The sequence below is a fragment of the Panthera tigris genome, chromosome B3, assembly GCF_018350195.1.
Source record: "Panthera tigris isolate Pti1 chromosome B3, P.tigris_Pti1_mat1.1, whole genome shotgun sequence".
In the NCBI taxonomy this organism is placed as follows: Eukaryota; Metazoa; Chordata; class Mammalia; order Carnivora; family Felidae; genus Panthera; species Panthera tigris.
In genome coordinates this window covers 145,863,912-145,878,839 of record NC_056665.1, presented here as the reverse complement: position 1 = coordinate 145,878,839, position 14,928 = coordinate 145,863,912, and the positions used below count along the sequence as shown (strand labels likewise).

Here is a 14,928-nt window from a genome sequence, read left to right as displayed (position 1 = left end):
GGGCCAGGAGTCAGAACCCCCAGCGGCGGCTCCCTTGAACCACCCCCTGTCACCCTGTCAGTGCACTCTGCGGGCATGTACACACACACACACACACACACAGAGGCAGGGCTTCTGAGTGCTCAGCTTTATTGAGGGCAAGGGAGACTACAGGGGAGCCCCGGGTGCCTGGGGATAAGGCCTGGAATCGGCCTGGAAGGGCAGTGGCCCAGTGGACAGCCAGGGACAGCGTTTCCACGACCTGCGCAGAGAGGTCAGAGGACAGAAGTGAGTGCAGGTCCAGTGAGCAGTCAGGCCTCACCCGGGAGTGCAGGGACCATCCCGAAGGGCTGAGGGTCTGCGCTGGGGGATGGGGGTGTACCTGGGTTTATTTGAAAGTGTGACTCTCAGCGCCACCCCGCCCAAAGCCTGCAGAGAAAAGAGTAGGCAGGTTACGGGGGGGGGGGGGGGGGGGGGGGGGGGGGGGGGCGGGGGGGGCGGGGGGGGAGGTGCTGGGGAGGCTGGGGGGAGGCGGAAGGCAGCTCAGGGGCCATGCGTAGGAAGCGTACCTTTGGGCCCGAACATGGCGGCGTAGCAGGGGTGGTTGCAGTAGGGCTTGCCTTCATGCTGCAAAGACAAGGGCCATGAGGGGCTGTCACCCCTCACCCTGCGCCCGCCACTGCCCTCCGGGCCCCACCTACCTCAGCGTGGCCCCCCGATGTCAGCGTCTTTCCGCATTTCTCACACTTCAGGCAAGGCCGGTGCCAGTCCTTCCCCAGAGAGGTCACCCGTTCGGCTGCAGAGGTACATACACCCCTCCCCTACTGTAAGACATTGCTCTGGGGCCACAGGGCACACCCGTCTGCTAACATAACAGCCTAGAGTAACAGCCTTCTCCAGCTCCTTCTGCTCATGGTCTCACCCAGCCCGCCTGGTGGCCCACCCAGGGTCTCAGCTGGCCTCCGTGCCCGTGGGTGGGGAGGGGCACCCCCAGTCCCCTAGGCGTGTCCAGCCAAACAAACGGCAGGGGGCGCTGCGTGGAGCTGCAGGAAGAAGCCTCCAGGGCCAGGGTGGGGGGCCTGGGTGACCTGCGGGGGTGGTCGGAGATGGGGCCTGCAGGCGCCCTTCTCCGGGGCGAAGGCGGGGGAGACCCTTCCCACTTCCTCCCGCCTCTCTCCTGGGGGGGCCCCGGGGCGCGGGGCAGGGAGGCGGCACCCGGGGTGTGAGCGCGCCCGGGATCGCGCCCCGGGCGCCGGTTTCCGCGTCTGTTTCTACTTAGCTATGGGAGGGGCGGCCAGAGCGCAGCGTTTCTTCCTTGGCGGCGCGGTCCCCGCCCAGGGCGCGCCGAGGGGGAACGGGACGGTTGGGGAGATCCGGCGACGGGGAGTCCCAGAGTCAGGGAGACCCAAAGAAGGGGGAACCCAGAATCGGGGAGACCCAGCGGGACCGAAGGAAAGAGAGCGGGCCAGAGACGCCGAATCAGCAGAGACCTCGGGCCACCCCACACAGGGGTCCTGATCCGCATACCCAAGCCGTCGCCGGCAGGGCTGAAGTGTGGGCTCCCGGCAACGCTGCCCCAGGGTCCCCAGCGCGCCCAGCCCTCCGGAGAAGCCCTGTTCGTAGTCCCTGGGTGCACCGCGGTCCCGGCCGGGAGTGGGCCGGGGCGGGGGGCGGGGGGGCAGGGGGCGGGAGGGGTGCGCTCACCAAAGTACACTTCCTTGTCGCACTTGGGGCACTTGGGCATGGCGGCAAGGGGTCAGGCGTGAACGACCGGTCAGGAGCAGACAGGAGAGCCGGACTGGGTGGGTCCCGCGGGGTGTGCGCCTTTCAGGGACCCCAAGACCCCGCCCCTTTGGGACCTGCCCCTCGAGCCCCGCCCCCTGAGTCCAGGATTTGGACCCGTGGACTTGGATTCCAGGCCAACCAGCCAAGAAAGGTCATCTGGTCCACCCCCGCCTTCAGGCAGCATCAGGCCTAACCGACGACGGGGTAGGGGGGCGGTTCAAGGAGCGCACGGGATCCCTGGGGATGCGCTGAAGGGGCGGGGCTCCTCCGGGGGCTACTGCCCCGCCCCTTGCCCAGGGTCCAGGATCTAGGGAAGGGGGTCCCCAGGGCCAGGAAGCCCCGGCCCCCCAGCGGCCCAGCCCCCGTCCCCAGTCCTCCGACACCAGTCCTCCGAGCCCCAGATAGCTGGGATCCAGGGAGTCACCGATAAAATGCAAATAGATGCAAACCAGCGTGTGCGGACTTCCTTCTCCCCACACACTTTGACCCGACCCTCTCCCAGACAGAGGGTTGGGGACCAGCGACGTCTCAGCCTTGTAGCCCCTCCCCCCGTGAATCTCCCCTCCGGCCTTCATCACACGCGGAGCTAGGACGCCCACCCCTCCCCAGCCCCCCACGCCCAAGGGACATCCCGGCCTCTGCGAGCCCTCCGCCCCCGCCGCTGCCTGGGAAGTCCATTGGACAGCAGCCCGGGAAATTTGGAAGAGGGGACTTCGAGACGGGACGTCCCCTCCCTCCCCTCCGCGGTAACAGTGACCAGTGTGAGCGCGGGGGTGGGCGCGGCCACGCACAGGGCATCTCTGCCGGAAGGGCTCCTTATCTCTGCGGGAAGAGCACGAGAGCGCACGACGGGAGTGGTTCAAGTCCTACGCCCAGGGCAAGTGCGGGCCGGTGCCAGGTGGAGACCGTCCTACTCCACCCACCCTGGGAGTGGGAAGTGTCCAGGGGGCTGGTGGGGTCTCCCAGCCGCCTTTCAGCCCAGACCTAGGCTTCAGCCTGGCTGGGGTCCCGGCCTCCATGTCCCCTTAGGAAGTCCCTGCCCGCTGGGCCATTCCCTCCTGGCCACTGGCACCCTGGCCACAGTCCTCTCTGCTGGGGGCGGGGGAAGGGGGCCTGTCCCCTCTGCCTGCTCAGCGGATCCTCCCCCGGCCACACCCGGTTTCTTGGCTCCTCAGCTAAGCTCCAGCCCCCTGTCGAGGCCCCAGCCCCTTGGCCCCCCAGCGCCGCAGCCCCCTCCCCGCCTTGGCCCCGACGTCCAAGACCTCAGGACCCCCAGCGCCCCAGCCCCTCCCCCCGCCCCGGCCCCCCAGCGCCCCACCCTTCCTCCCTTTCTCCGGGTTGCCCATGTCCCTCCCTTAGGCTACCACCCTCCTCCTCATCTGCTGACACACCCATCTCTCAACACCAAACCACCCTGGGCCTATCCAGGCCCCATCTTCTTGGAAGGGGCTGGAGACCATCCTCTGACAGGACCCAGGGGCTCCTGGCCTCCCCACAGGCACTCAGCGACTCCAACATCACCCTCCCTGAAGCCCACCTCCCCACCATAGGCCTCCGGCCTGGCACTGGGAGGGAGGAGGGAAACCATGGGTGCCCCCACCCGCACCCCACAGGGCCCGCCCTCTGCCCCCCAAAAGAGGCCTGGCTTGGGGTAAGGGTGGCAGCGGCCAGGGATGCAGGGCCACGGAGGCCACCTCCAGAGTGAGCCCTCGGTGAGTAGGGCACACTAGCTCCCACACCCTCACGTCCTGCCCCTCATGCTTCCCTGCGTCACCCCCTCCTCCCCGAGACCCCCTTTCTGAGACCACAGTTCTGCCCCCGGCTGGGACTCTGGGAGCCCTGGGGCCTGCAAGGCTTGCACCACATCGCTAAACGCTCAGCGGCTGGCTGGCTGCTGCCCCCAGGAGTGGGGGTGCACACCACGCACCACCGGAGCCCCGGACTCCCACCCATCGATGCTGGCCTGCTCCAGCCGTGAAGCCTCCACACTCACTGCCACGTCTGGGCCCGTGGCCCTCCCTGCCCAGCGCTGGGGCACTTGGGCACGGTTTCCAGAGGTAAGGCCACCAGCCCGACCTCCTCCACCCCCCCATCCCATCCTTTGGTGTCTCCCTGGCCTGCGCCAGATGCTGCTGCAGACAGATAGGGTCACTAGGGTGGATCCTGACTTCCCTCATCTCCTGGCTCCGGGATCTGGAAAGAGGCCGGGATGGGGAAGAGCAAGGGTGGGGGGGGATGAGCGCACAGAAACACACACAGCAGGGGACAGAAATGTAGACAGGCCAGAGAGGCCCAGAGAGGCAGGGGCTGCGGGAAGGGCCCGAGGCCCACTGGTTGGGGGGGGGGGGGCTGTCACAGTGCGTCATGGGGCTCTGGTCACACACATGTTGCTCGTAGCACCAGCAGCTTCCTGAGAAGACTGCCCTGCATGGATGTGCGGCATGTGCTGGGTGGAGGCCTGGGGCTCCAGGGCAGGGCTGCCTCCACCCCTACCAGGGTGATGTGCTAGAGGGGTGCAGTGAGCCCCACAGGGAGCCCGGAAGCACCCACCTCTGTCCCGGTGCCCACGGGCATCACTGTGTGAGTGCACTTGTCCGGGTACCCCAGCTGCCTCCCCAGGTTTCTGTCCGGCCCACAGCACCACCTTAAGGCTCCAGGCAGGTGGGGCCAGGAGCCAGCTCTGCCCACCTGTCCACCCACCCTGCCCCTGGGATGCCCCCCACCCACACGCTGTGACTCCAGCCCCTCCCACCATGGGGGAGCATGAGAGAGTACCATCCCTGGGGTGGTGAGGTTCCGGCTAGCTTTCTCTGCTGTTATTTCCTGTTGCCATGGTCACAGGGCTGCGGGGGCGGGGGCGGGGGGGGGGGGAATGCCAAAAGTAGCCAAGGGCCATGTGCCTCGCCCTCTAACTGGTACACAGCAGTTTTTCCAGACATCAGACAGACACACACACACACACACACACACACACACACACACGCTCGCTGGAACCCTCTCAAATCTTCAGCCACAGGCTGGCAATGCTCCTCCAATTCCCTTCGGCTCCCTACCCATCTTGCCCACCTGAGGGGATGGGAGCCCCGCACCAGCAGCCGCCCACACCTCCTGGAGGAGATCGTGCCTCCCCCCAGAGTCTGTACCTCAGCCTCCGTCTGAGGCTCGGCTGGGTACGGGTCAGGGCCCTGACAGCTCGCCGGAGACCTGGGCCCCACCAGGTGCAAGACATCCTACTTCCATCAGCTCACCTGGCTCAGGGGGCACCTGTGGGCGAGGGGCACTGACCTGGCCCAGGGGCCAGTTCCAGACCCAAATCTGCCTTGCTCAGCCGCCTACCCCTTGCCCCACTGTTTTGGGGGTGCTGTTTGCATTTGTTTCCCAAACAAATGGAGGACACAGTAAGCCCCCTAATACACCCCAAGGTGTAGCCTTCCCCCACTTTGCCCCCTAGTGCTACCAGCAGGCACAGGGGCTGTGTCTGGAGCATGAGGGACAAAGTGGCCAGGACAGGAACACAGAGCAACCCAGCCACTTGCCCCAGGCTGCCTCTGTGCCCACAACATCCTGCCTGGCACAGGGACAGCATGAGGGCACCCCGGGGCCCAAAGACCTGTGGGAGGCGGCTGTGGGGCTCTGGGTGCATCAGCTGAGGCCATGTTCACCTTCTGTCTGCACACCCCCATGCCCTTGGCTGTTCATGCACCACCCAAGCTTGGCTGGGGACCCAGATGGGAACCAGGAGGGACGTTGCCCTGCAGGACGATTCCCAAGAGGGCCCCGATGTACCTCCACAGCAGTGCTGGGCTCCAGGCACCTGAGAGCCAGTGACCACTGAGGAGTCCCTGCCTGGGGCCAGCCACCCTCACCCACTGGGAAAGCTCTGCCCCTCAAGCTGGACAGCACCCCTGCACTCTCTCCCGCTGTTTTCTGTGGCACGTGCTCTGGCCTCCCCCCACCATCCTTGAAGCCCCCACCCCGTGCCCTGGCCTCCAGGCCCCTTCCTCAATATGGACAAGGATGTCCCTTCCTAGGGCTGAAGGGCCAAATGCCCCAGGGCAACTGCTGGCTCCCTCTCCAGGGTCTCCCCCCCTCCCCCAGGCTCAGCTGAGTCACGGACACTCAGACGTTCCCAGGGCCTATTTTCAGCAGCTTGTCCCCCGGGACCCCCCAGTCTGCTCTGAGGTTCTGCCCCAGAGTGGGCCTGCTGGGCCTTCGAGGGACCTTCCTTGCCCCGAGGCAAGAGAAGGGATCAGACACTGCACTTTCCCAGGACTTGGCTCCTGTCCACCCAGGACCCCCCAGACCAGGTGAGAGGGCAGCTCCTGTCCTCCTCTCCTGGAAGCAGAGGCGGCATGCAGAGAGGATGGGGGGCACACGTGGCCTTGAGCTCCCTCAGTCAGCCCTACCTCGACTGGAGTCGACAGTCTGGACAGATGGGGTGACCCTCCCTTCCCCCGAAGGCTGAGCCTTGTTCCAAGAATCTATGTCCGGGAGCCAAAGACCATGCAGAACCGCCTCAAATTCCAGCCTCTCAGGTCCGGCAGCCGGCCGAGCCCCTCCTCACCACTGCCAGAGGGCAGCCAAGCCCTGGGAAAATGTGCTGTCCACACCTGGCTGCCCTGGTCCCCCGCCAGTCTTCACCTGGCCCAGCCCCCAGCAGCCCAGAGCCAGGGTCATCGGCCCTTGCTGATTTCTTGACACTCAGCCCCTGGAGCCACAGCTGGGGGTCAGTGAGCTGCTGCTTGGACCCAGGGATGGGAGGGAGTCAGTCCCCCCTCCGCCAGTCCTAAGAAATTCAGGGAGGCTGGCCTGGGCTGGGTGGGGTTCTCAGGGAGCCTCTAGCAGGGGAAGGGCTGCCTAGGGCTGATGCTGGGGGTCACTGACCCAGGGGGGAAGCTGGGCGGGGCCTGGAGGGAGAGGTGCTGGGCATCCAGGACATGGGAACCTAGGGTCTGGACCTCAGCGAAGTGGGGACAGAGGGAGGTGCAGGCAGAGCAGCCCCCCGCCCCTGGCCCCACCCCGGGATGCCTGCCTGGTGACAGCAGCCAGGGCCACACTGGCCCACGTAGGGGGTGGAAGGCATGCGACCTTGCAGGGGCCTAGCCTTCCCAAGCCGGGGAAGACTGGACTGGCAGGAGGTGGGGTGCAGCTGGGGAGGAGGATGGTGAAGGAGGCCCCCGCGCCATGTGCAGCCCTGGGCTCTGGACGGGGAAGGAGGCTGTTAGATGGCATCTCAGGGCCGCCTCCCTGGCCGGCACCGAATGGAGGGCGGGGCGGCGGCGGTGGAGGTCAGGCAAGGGGAAGTGGAGAAGGCGGCACACCCGGGCACACAGGCCCATTGCCGCCTCTCCCGCATCTTGCGGGAGCGTCCGGGGCCGTGGACGACGGAGGAGGCACCTGACTTGCTGGGGGGCTTCCTGGAGCCGGTGCCATCGAGAAGGCCGCGGCCGCGCGGGGGCACCGCTGTCACACCGTTGTCACAACGACGCGCCTAGCGACGCGCGCGGAGACCAGTGGTAGCGGCACCGCCCGGTTTCCATGGCAACCCCTTGGAAACAAACAAGGCGGCGAGTCCTGCTCCGCCCGCAGGAAATGGGACGCGCTTTCCCGGCCGGCCCCGGGAGCTGGGGGCCGCTGCGTCCCAAGGCGGGCCGCAGTCGACCTTCCCCGAGGCGGTCCCGGCACCCTCGCCCCCGCGCTGCCAGGCGGGCTTTCACCCACCCAGAGCCCCCTCCGCCCCGGGTTTGGGGAAACGGCGCGCCGCCCACCCCCTCTCCTCCCCACATAGTTTCCACTGGAGGCTCCCGAGGGAGGGCCCAAGTTGCGCCCTTAGCAGCTCCCCGCCCGGCAGAGGGCAGGAATTTCCCATCCGACACCGCAGCCAGGGCGAGCGTGTGCTGCTCAGAAAGTCTGGATTCTCCCCCAAAGGTCCCCCCAACCATGGAGCCACAGCCTGGGGCAGGTGGGGGCCTTCCGCCCAGTTTGCACCAGTGCCCCGGTGGTACTTGCTCTGCCCTGGGGGGGCGGGGGGGGGGGACACTGGCTGCCCCTGGGGTGCCTGCTCCAGCGGCCCCTCCCCCCCCCCCCCCCCCAGGCCACCTGCCCTGCACACTCTGGCTGCATTCCAGGGCTAGCCAGGTGAGAGGAGACACTGCTGCCCACAGTGCGATGGGACGGCCTGGCATCGCTAGAAACCCGAGCCGGCCGATCCACCCCCAGGGACACGCATGGCCGCTCCAAGGACAATGGCTATGGCATGCACGCAGGCTCAGCTGTGTCTGAGCTGGTGGACTGGAGGGAGAGCCGGGGAGGGGCCCTGTGCCAAGGGTTGAGGCACAGAGAGCTGGTCCTGGGGTGCAGGGCACATGGGCCCAGATGCCCTGGCTTTGAGGAGGGCAAAGCTTCTGGGGCTGCGGTGCTAGGGGCAGGTCAGGGTAGATCGGCCTAGTTTCCGCCGGAGCCTGGAGTGGAACAGAAGGTGCGCCCTCTGCTGGGCTGTCCAGAAGCGGCAGAAAAAGGAAGACAGGAGGGAGGGCTCCTGACAGGTTCAAAGGGCAGAGACTGGGCTGCCTGGGGAGGCCAGGAGTGACTCCACTCTCACTGCAAACCCGGACACAGGGACACCGGCTGGGAAGGAGCACCCAAACAGGGGGACTCAAGCCCTCAAGCCCTGGCCTTCAGACTGCCCCCGTTCTGTCCCTTGGCCCCCACTGATGCTGACCACACCCCCTCCCCATCCAAGCCACCGCACTTCCAGGCTGGGTCCTGAAGGCCCACCTTGCCTCTGCCTACTCCCCAGCTCCTGCACTCCTAGAGAGGACCGTCCTCCCATCACCTGCCCCCTTTCCCCCATGTGCCATGCCCTTGGCTCTCTGTCCCAAGGCAGACCCCGCCCTGATGGATGGAGGCATCTCCTGGCTCTAGTGCCCACTGCTGACATTTCTGGGGACCAGGACCCCAAACCCAGGATGCTTCCCATGCTCCCACCTCCGCCTGCTCTGGTCCCTGTCTCAGCCGCCTTTTCCACCTCGGTGCTGGCACCACGGTCCACAGTGGAGCTGCCTGCCTCCCCACCCGCCCCTACCAGCCTTGGGACTAGGACCCCACTCCCACCAGAAGCCAGCCCGCGGGTGTGGGGACCGTCTGTGGATGGGACGAGGGGTTACAGTCCCAACGTACGTCCATCCCCCAACAGAGGCACGGCAGGGTCCCCCAATCCTCAAACCTTTATTGACGGCAATCTCAGCAGTTACATGTGAGCCGCGTGAGGGTGTCAGGCAAGCACTGCAAGGCGGTGGGGGCGATGGGCAGAGGGCTCCTGGCAGGGACGCCCTGGGTCCGCCCTGGGAACGCCGTGAAGAGCGTGGCAGCGTCACCGGCGAGGGGAGCAGAAATAACACTGTGAGGCAGGCCTGGGGCAGTAGGAGGGGGAGAGCGGGACGCCCACCTCAGACAGACCCACGGAGGGCCAGGAGACACGCGGGGCCGTGTGGGACCACGGGCAGGGGAGAGAAGCGGGGATAGGCAGGCGGGCCTCCTCCCGCACAACACCCGGGCCCTGGACGTGCAGGGGGAGGGCCGGACGGCTGGCCGCTCTCCCCCATAGGGCCAAGCAGTAGGCTCTGGAGCAGGGCGGGCAGAGGAGAAGGCCCCGGCTCCTTGGACGGGCTGCATCCCTAGGGCTGAGCTTTGCCCTCTGGGTCTCTGTCATAGATGTAGCTGCCCACGGCTCCGGTATTCACTCCTGCAGAAAAGGGCACAAAGGCGGTAGGGAGGAGTGGGGAGGAGGGCACCAGAGTCCCAGCCCTCCTGGCGGCTCTCACCTTTCGGTCCAAAGAGTATTCCGTAGCAGGGCTTGTGGCAGTAGGGCTGGCCATCATGCTGGGTGCAGAACAGGGACAGAGCTGAGATTTCTGCGCTCCTCTCCCCACACCCCCACCTGGCTTCCTCGTTGTCCACACACCCCGCCCTCCCTTACAGCCTTCAAGGACCCCAAAGCCATGCCAGGTTCCACTCACCTGATGGATGGGGGGGACGGCAGTGCACCCGTAGGCCTCCACTCTGGCCACCGGGGGATAGCACCCACCGCTGGCTCACCCCCAACCCCACCCCCAGGCCACCCCGGGGGCGTCACCTCCATGTGCCGCCCACCTCCGCAAACACGCCCCCCCACCTCCGCAGGCCCGCCCCCCACCACCGCAGGCTCGCCCCTTCTTCTCCGCAGGCCCGCCCCCCCTCCGCAAACCCGCCCCCTCTCCTCCGCAGGCCGGCCCCCCTCCTCCGCAAACCCGCCCCCCCACCTCCGCAGGCCCGCCCCCACCACCGCAGGCCCGCCCCCCACCACCGCAGGCTCGCCCCCTCTTCTCCGCAGGCCCGCCCCCCCTCCGCAAACCCGCCCCCTCTCCTCCGCAGGCCCGCCCCCCTCCTCCGCAAACCCGCCCCCCCACCTCCGCAGGCCCGCCCCCCACCACCGCAGGCTCGCCCCCTCACCTCCGCGTGCCCGCCTGGAGTTAGCGTCTTCCCACAGCGCTCACAGCGCAGGCACGGGCGGTGCCAGTCCTTGCCCAGAGAGGTCACCTTCTCGGCTGGGAGGGGAGACAGACGGTGATGCTGAGGGGCCCTCCTCCGGCACCCCCCAGAGGCTGCTGCCAGCGCTCTCACTCACCAAAGTAGACCCTCTTGTTGCAGCGAGGACACACGTTGGGCTCCCCCGTGAACGTGGTGACACTGGAGGCTGAGGGAAGGAGGAGTCAGGGCAGGGCACGGCCTGGCCGCTGGGACACCCCTCCACCCGGACACGGAGCCCAGCCCACCTTTGCTGGGCCCCCTGGGGGGGCCGCCGGCCTTGCGCTCCTCAGCCCGGACCACGGGCACCTCGATGGGGCCGGTGACCTGGGGGCCCTCGGCGGAGGGTTTCTCGTAGATGTAGGAGCCGGCCCCTCCGATATTCACCCCTGCGGAGTGGCAGACACTGTAGGGTGAGCGGCCTCGCCCACCCCCAGCCCCCACACCCCACTGCACTTCTCTCCACAGCCCACTCTGTGGGGTCGGGACCCCCCCCCCCCTCCCAGAGGGTGCCAGCCGGCTGGGGCAGACTTCTGGGAGGGGCGTGGGGGACGCTAGAATCACCAGGACGGAAGAGGCTGTCGGGGGAGGGTCCAGAATGGGCAAGGGGAGAAGGGGGCCAGGGGACCCCGGGGCTGCTGGTGTCTTCCGGGCCCAAGTCTGTGCCGGGTCCAGGAGGCACACCGGACGCCCCTTCCGGGGCCAGAACGGTTCCCAGGCTGGGGGCGGGGACCCAAGCTCACCTTTGGGTCCGAACAGCGTGGCATAGCAGGGCTTGTGGCAGAACGGCCTCCCGTCATGCTAGGCAGAGGGGTGTGGCGTGAGGGCTGGCACCCGCCCACGGCCCAGGCTTGCCGCCCACCCCCGCCCTGCCCCGGGAAAGGGGGCTCACCTCAGCGTGGCCCCCGGGGGTCAGTGTCTTGCTGCAGCGCTCACACTTGAGACAGAACTTGTGCCAGTCCTTGCCCAGAGAGCTCACCTTCTCAGCTGGGGGCAGGACAGGAGGTCAGGGCCAGCGCCCAGGGACCTGGCGTGGGCAGACTCCTCAGCCCTCCCTCCAGCCCCACAAGGAACCTCCAAGCCCCCACCACACGCCGGAACCACCTTCTGCCCCTCAGAGCCCCTGCTGGGTCTCTCTCGGTCACCCTCACACCCCTGTGAACCCTCTCAACGACGCACCTGCCCCTCCCTCAAACACTGGCCTCACACTCATACACCTTTCCATCCCTCACAGACTCCTGAACGCTCCCAATTGGGCCCTGAAGGGGTGGGCAGAGCCCCCTGCGGAGGGGACAGCCCCAGCCTCCGGACCCTCCACGGCTGTGGACCCTCCATGGCTGTGCCGTGCCCCCTGCACCCCATGGGACAGAATGCCTACCTGTCTATATTTGGTTTCCCCATGATAAGGCACTGCCTCCAGCTGCTGCTTCCACACTCAAGGTCAGAGACCAGCTGCTAAGGGCCCAGTCACCCCCACCCCACCCCCTGCCCACTGGGCCACCTCCTAAAGGCCGGAAGTGTGGGGGGCCTCCCCAGGAGAGCGCGGCAGGAAAAGGGTGGTGGAGGAGAGGGCAGGAAGAAAGGCTGGAGCCAAGCCGGAATTCCGAAGGGAAGGGAAGGGAAGGGGTCTGAGCAGAAGCATGGGGGGGAGGCGGGGGCGGAGGTCAGGCGGACTGGGCCCCTGCCACACTGGCCGAGCCCCAGGACCAGCGGATCTTTTGGCCCCCTCGCAGCGAGGTTGCTGTGCAGGCCAGGCCTCCCCCAGGGCCCTGGCAGAGTGGAGAGAGAGGGCCCGGCCGGGTCACTCCCCACACCCAGAGGTCCATGGGTGCTGCTGCTGGTGGCCCAGGTTTGGGGCCCTGGGTGCTGGCTCCCCATAGCCCTGGCAGGACCTGCTGGACCGCCACCCACACCCACCCCTTCCTGGAGGCAGCTGGGGCTTTGATCCCTACGGCCACTCTACCCGAGGATGCTGGGACAGGCTGGCCAGCCACCCCTCCCGTGTCCATGCTGGGGCAGTCGGGTGCCACGCCAGCCCGGCACCCTCTCCCAGTCCTCCCGCTGGCCAGCAGCGGCCGTGGCAGCTGCACTCAGGGCTGCCAAAGCCACGCCGCACGGGCCAGCACTAGCATACGGCTATGCGGGGGCAGGGGAATGACCCCCAGACCCCACTGGGCGGGGAGATGGCCACATACTGCCAACCCCGTTGGGAAGACAGAATTGATCGGGTCTCTTGGCATGGAAGGGACCGGGCTCCCCACGGGCGGCACCATTGTTAAGGACACAAAGGCAAAGCATTCTGAGGCCACTCTGGGGTGTCCTGGCCCAGGTTTCACTCTGCTCAAGGGTGTGGGCTGCTGGGGCAGGGGTGGGGTGGGGTGCCTGACTGGGGGATGGGCAGGATCCCAGGCCAAAGGCCCCCCTCCTTCCACCAGCGCCTCCCGCCCAGGACAGAAGCCAGGCGGGTCTGAGCAGCCTTTGTTTTCTGCTGGGAGCCAGTGACCGCCCAGGCAGGCAGGCAGAGACGCTTCCGCGGCTGTCCACAGAACTGTCTGCCCCAGCCCTGGAGAGCCCTGAGCTGGCCTGGTCGGGGCCAAGTAGTGGGCAGCGGGCCTGGCAGGAGGACCCCAGGGCTGTCCCCCACCGTGAGCCTTACGGGGATGAGCCCCCCCTCTGGGATGGGGATGGAGGACTGGGCCAGCTACTGGGGAGTCGGCCGGAAGCCCCTGGGCTCCCAGCCAGGCCAGAAGCACTCCAGGCCAAATCCGGTCCCTCCCCTCTGGGAAGAGCAAACAACCATCCACCTCCCTCAGCAGGGAAGCCAAGTGGCTTCCTTCACCTTGGCCTGTCCACATTCCAGACCCCGACCACTGTCCCCACAATGACCAGGGAAGGGCCCCCTGTCTGTGGCTCCAGGAGGGTGTTAGTGGAAGGATCCGGGGGCAGGGACTTTGCCACCCTGGCAAAGTCGGGACAGGATCAGCCAAGAGAAGAGAGAGTGGCTGAGTAAGCCAGACAGGCGGGTGTGATCGCCAGAGAGTGGGTGAGCGCCAGGGGCTGCCGCATACCCTGGGGGGCCATCCTGGCAGAGACCCGCCACACCCTCCCGTCTAGGGCTCTTCTGACCTTGAGGAGGCAGGGGCACTTGGCCACCTGGGCTCCAGTGTCCTCTCATGCTTGTGGGGACCCGTTTGTCATCCCACCTCACCCGCAGCAAAGTCCTGAGGGAACTCGCGCCAAGGGAGGGAGCACGTTGGGACACGCAGGAGTTGGGAGGCCGAGGTCGCCCCCGCGTGGACCGAGTCCAGACAGAGCCCATATCTGACCCGGGCCCGCTGTGGTCAGAGGTCGAGGTGGAGGTTGGGGGGTGGTCACTGCTGGGGGCCAGCCACGTGTCCACGGGAAGGGCCGTGAAAGGCAGGAGCGCACGGGGGGCTCCCAGAGCGTGCGCCCCGCCGACCCCGACCCCGCCCCACTCGGCGCCCGCGAACCCCGAACGTCCCCCCACAGCCCGGCCTCATCCTGGGAGGCTCACGCACTCCCGCGGGGCCCACCGGCCGCTGCGGGGTTCGGGCGTGGCTGCCCCCACCTCGTCCAGCTCCACCCTCCGGCCGCACCCGCGTGGGCAGCGCGCCTAGCCGGCCTCGGGGCCGCGCATCCCGGGGCCGCGCAGCCCGAGGCGGGGCGCGCAGCCCGGGGCTGACCGCGAAGTGCGGCGGGCGCTGGTCCGGCCCAGCACTCACCGAAGTACACCGTCTTGTCGCACTTGGGACACTTGGAGGCCATGGTCCGTGCGCCCGTCGGCCCTCAGCCCGCGCCCTCTCCGCGCCGCCGCCACCGCGCCGCCGCCCCGCCCCGCCCGCCGGCTGCCCGCGCACCCATTGGCTCCGCGGCCGGGGCGGGGCCTCGGGAGCCCGCTCCCCGGGTCGGCGGGGGGCGCCGCGGGGGCGGGGGCGCACCTGCCGGGGCCGCGAGGGCGGCCAGACCCGCCCGGCGGCGCCCCGACGCCGGTGCCTCGCTCGTGTCCATGGCAACGCCGGGGCAGGGGCGGGGCGGGCGGGGGTCCGCAGCCCCCTCGGCTCGGGGGCATTCCTGGCTGTTTAGGGCCTCGGCCCGGAAGGCCGGCCCCCGGACACGCAGACGGACGGCGGCCCTCGGCGCCGGGTGCTCCCCCCCTCCCGCCCCCGGAGGACCCCACCCACCCCGCCGCGCGCCCCCCGCCCCGAGTCCCTTTGTTGCTCGGTTTCTATAGGGATGGCCGCGCGGCGGGATCGGAGCCGGCTCCCCCGCGGGGCGCGGCCACCTGGCCGGGCCCTGGTCCTGCCCCGCCGCCCGCCCCCGCCTGACACCGTCGACGGTGCTGAAGCTCAGTGGGTGGAAGGCAGGGCGCCCGACGCTTCCAAAAACAGCGGGAGAGAAACTGCTGGAAGCGAAAGAGGGGGAGGGCGCCGGGCAGCAGGGGACCTGGGCGTGCTGCCGGCTTGGGAGGCACTCTCCCCATGCTCTCCACCCAGGGGCAGTAGAAATGGGAGAGAAGAGGGGTGACCCCCCCCCCCCGGCGTGCTCTCCGTGCAGGTGTCCAGCGGGCTGGCACTGCCA

The 14,928-nt window shown here is 68.2% G+C and overlaps 2 protein-coding genes across 2 annotated transcripts; both read right to left on the bottom strand.

Annotated features, from left to right (window-relative positions):
• Positions 1-112: 112 nt before the first annotated feature.
• On the bottom strand, positions 113-1,804 carry CRIP1 (cysteine rich protein 1). Its single transcript, XM_042990754.1, has 5 exons — positions 1,684-1,804; positions 681-775; positions 549-606; positions 362-408; positions 113-241 (listed from the first exon to the last, which is right to left on the bottom strand). Exons 1-4 carry the CDS (start codon positions 1,721-1,723, stop codon positions 368-370), a joined length of 234 nt encoding a protein of 77 aa, XP_042846688.1. The 5' UTR covers positions 1,724-1,804; the 3' UTR covers positions 113-241; positions 362-367.
• Positions 1,805-8,975: 7,171 nt separating this feature from the next.
• On the bottom strand, positions 8,976-14,195 carry CRIP2 (cysteine rich protein 2). Its single transcript, XM_042990753.1, has 8 exons — positions 14,073-14,195; positions 11,222-11,316; positions 11,073-11,130; positions 10,578-10,718; positions 10,430-10,498; positions 10,255-10,349; positions 9,588-9,645; positions 8,976-9,508 (listed from the first exon to the last, which is right to left on the bottom strand). The coding sequence occupies exons 1-8, from the start codon at positions 14,113-14,115 to the stop codon at positions 9,441-9,443; spliced, it is 627 nt and encodes a 208-aa protein (XP_042846687.1). The 5' UTR covers positions 14,116-14,195; the 3' UTR covers positions 8,976-9,440.
• Positions 14,196-14,928: the final 733 nt, after the last annotated feature.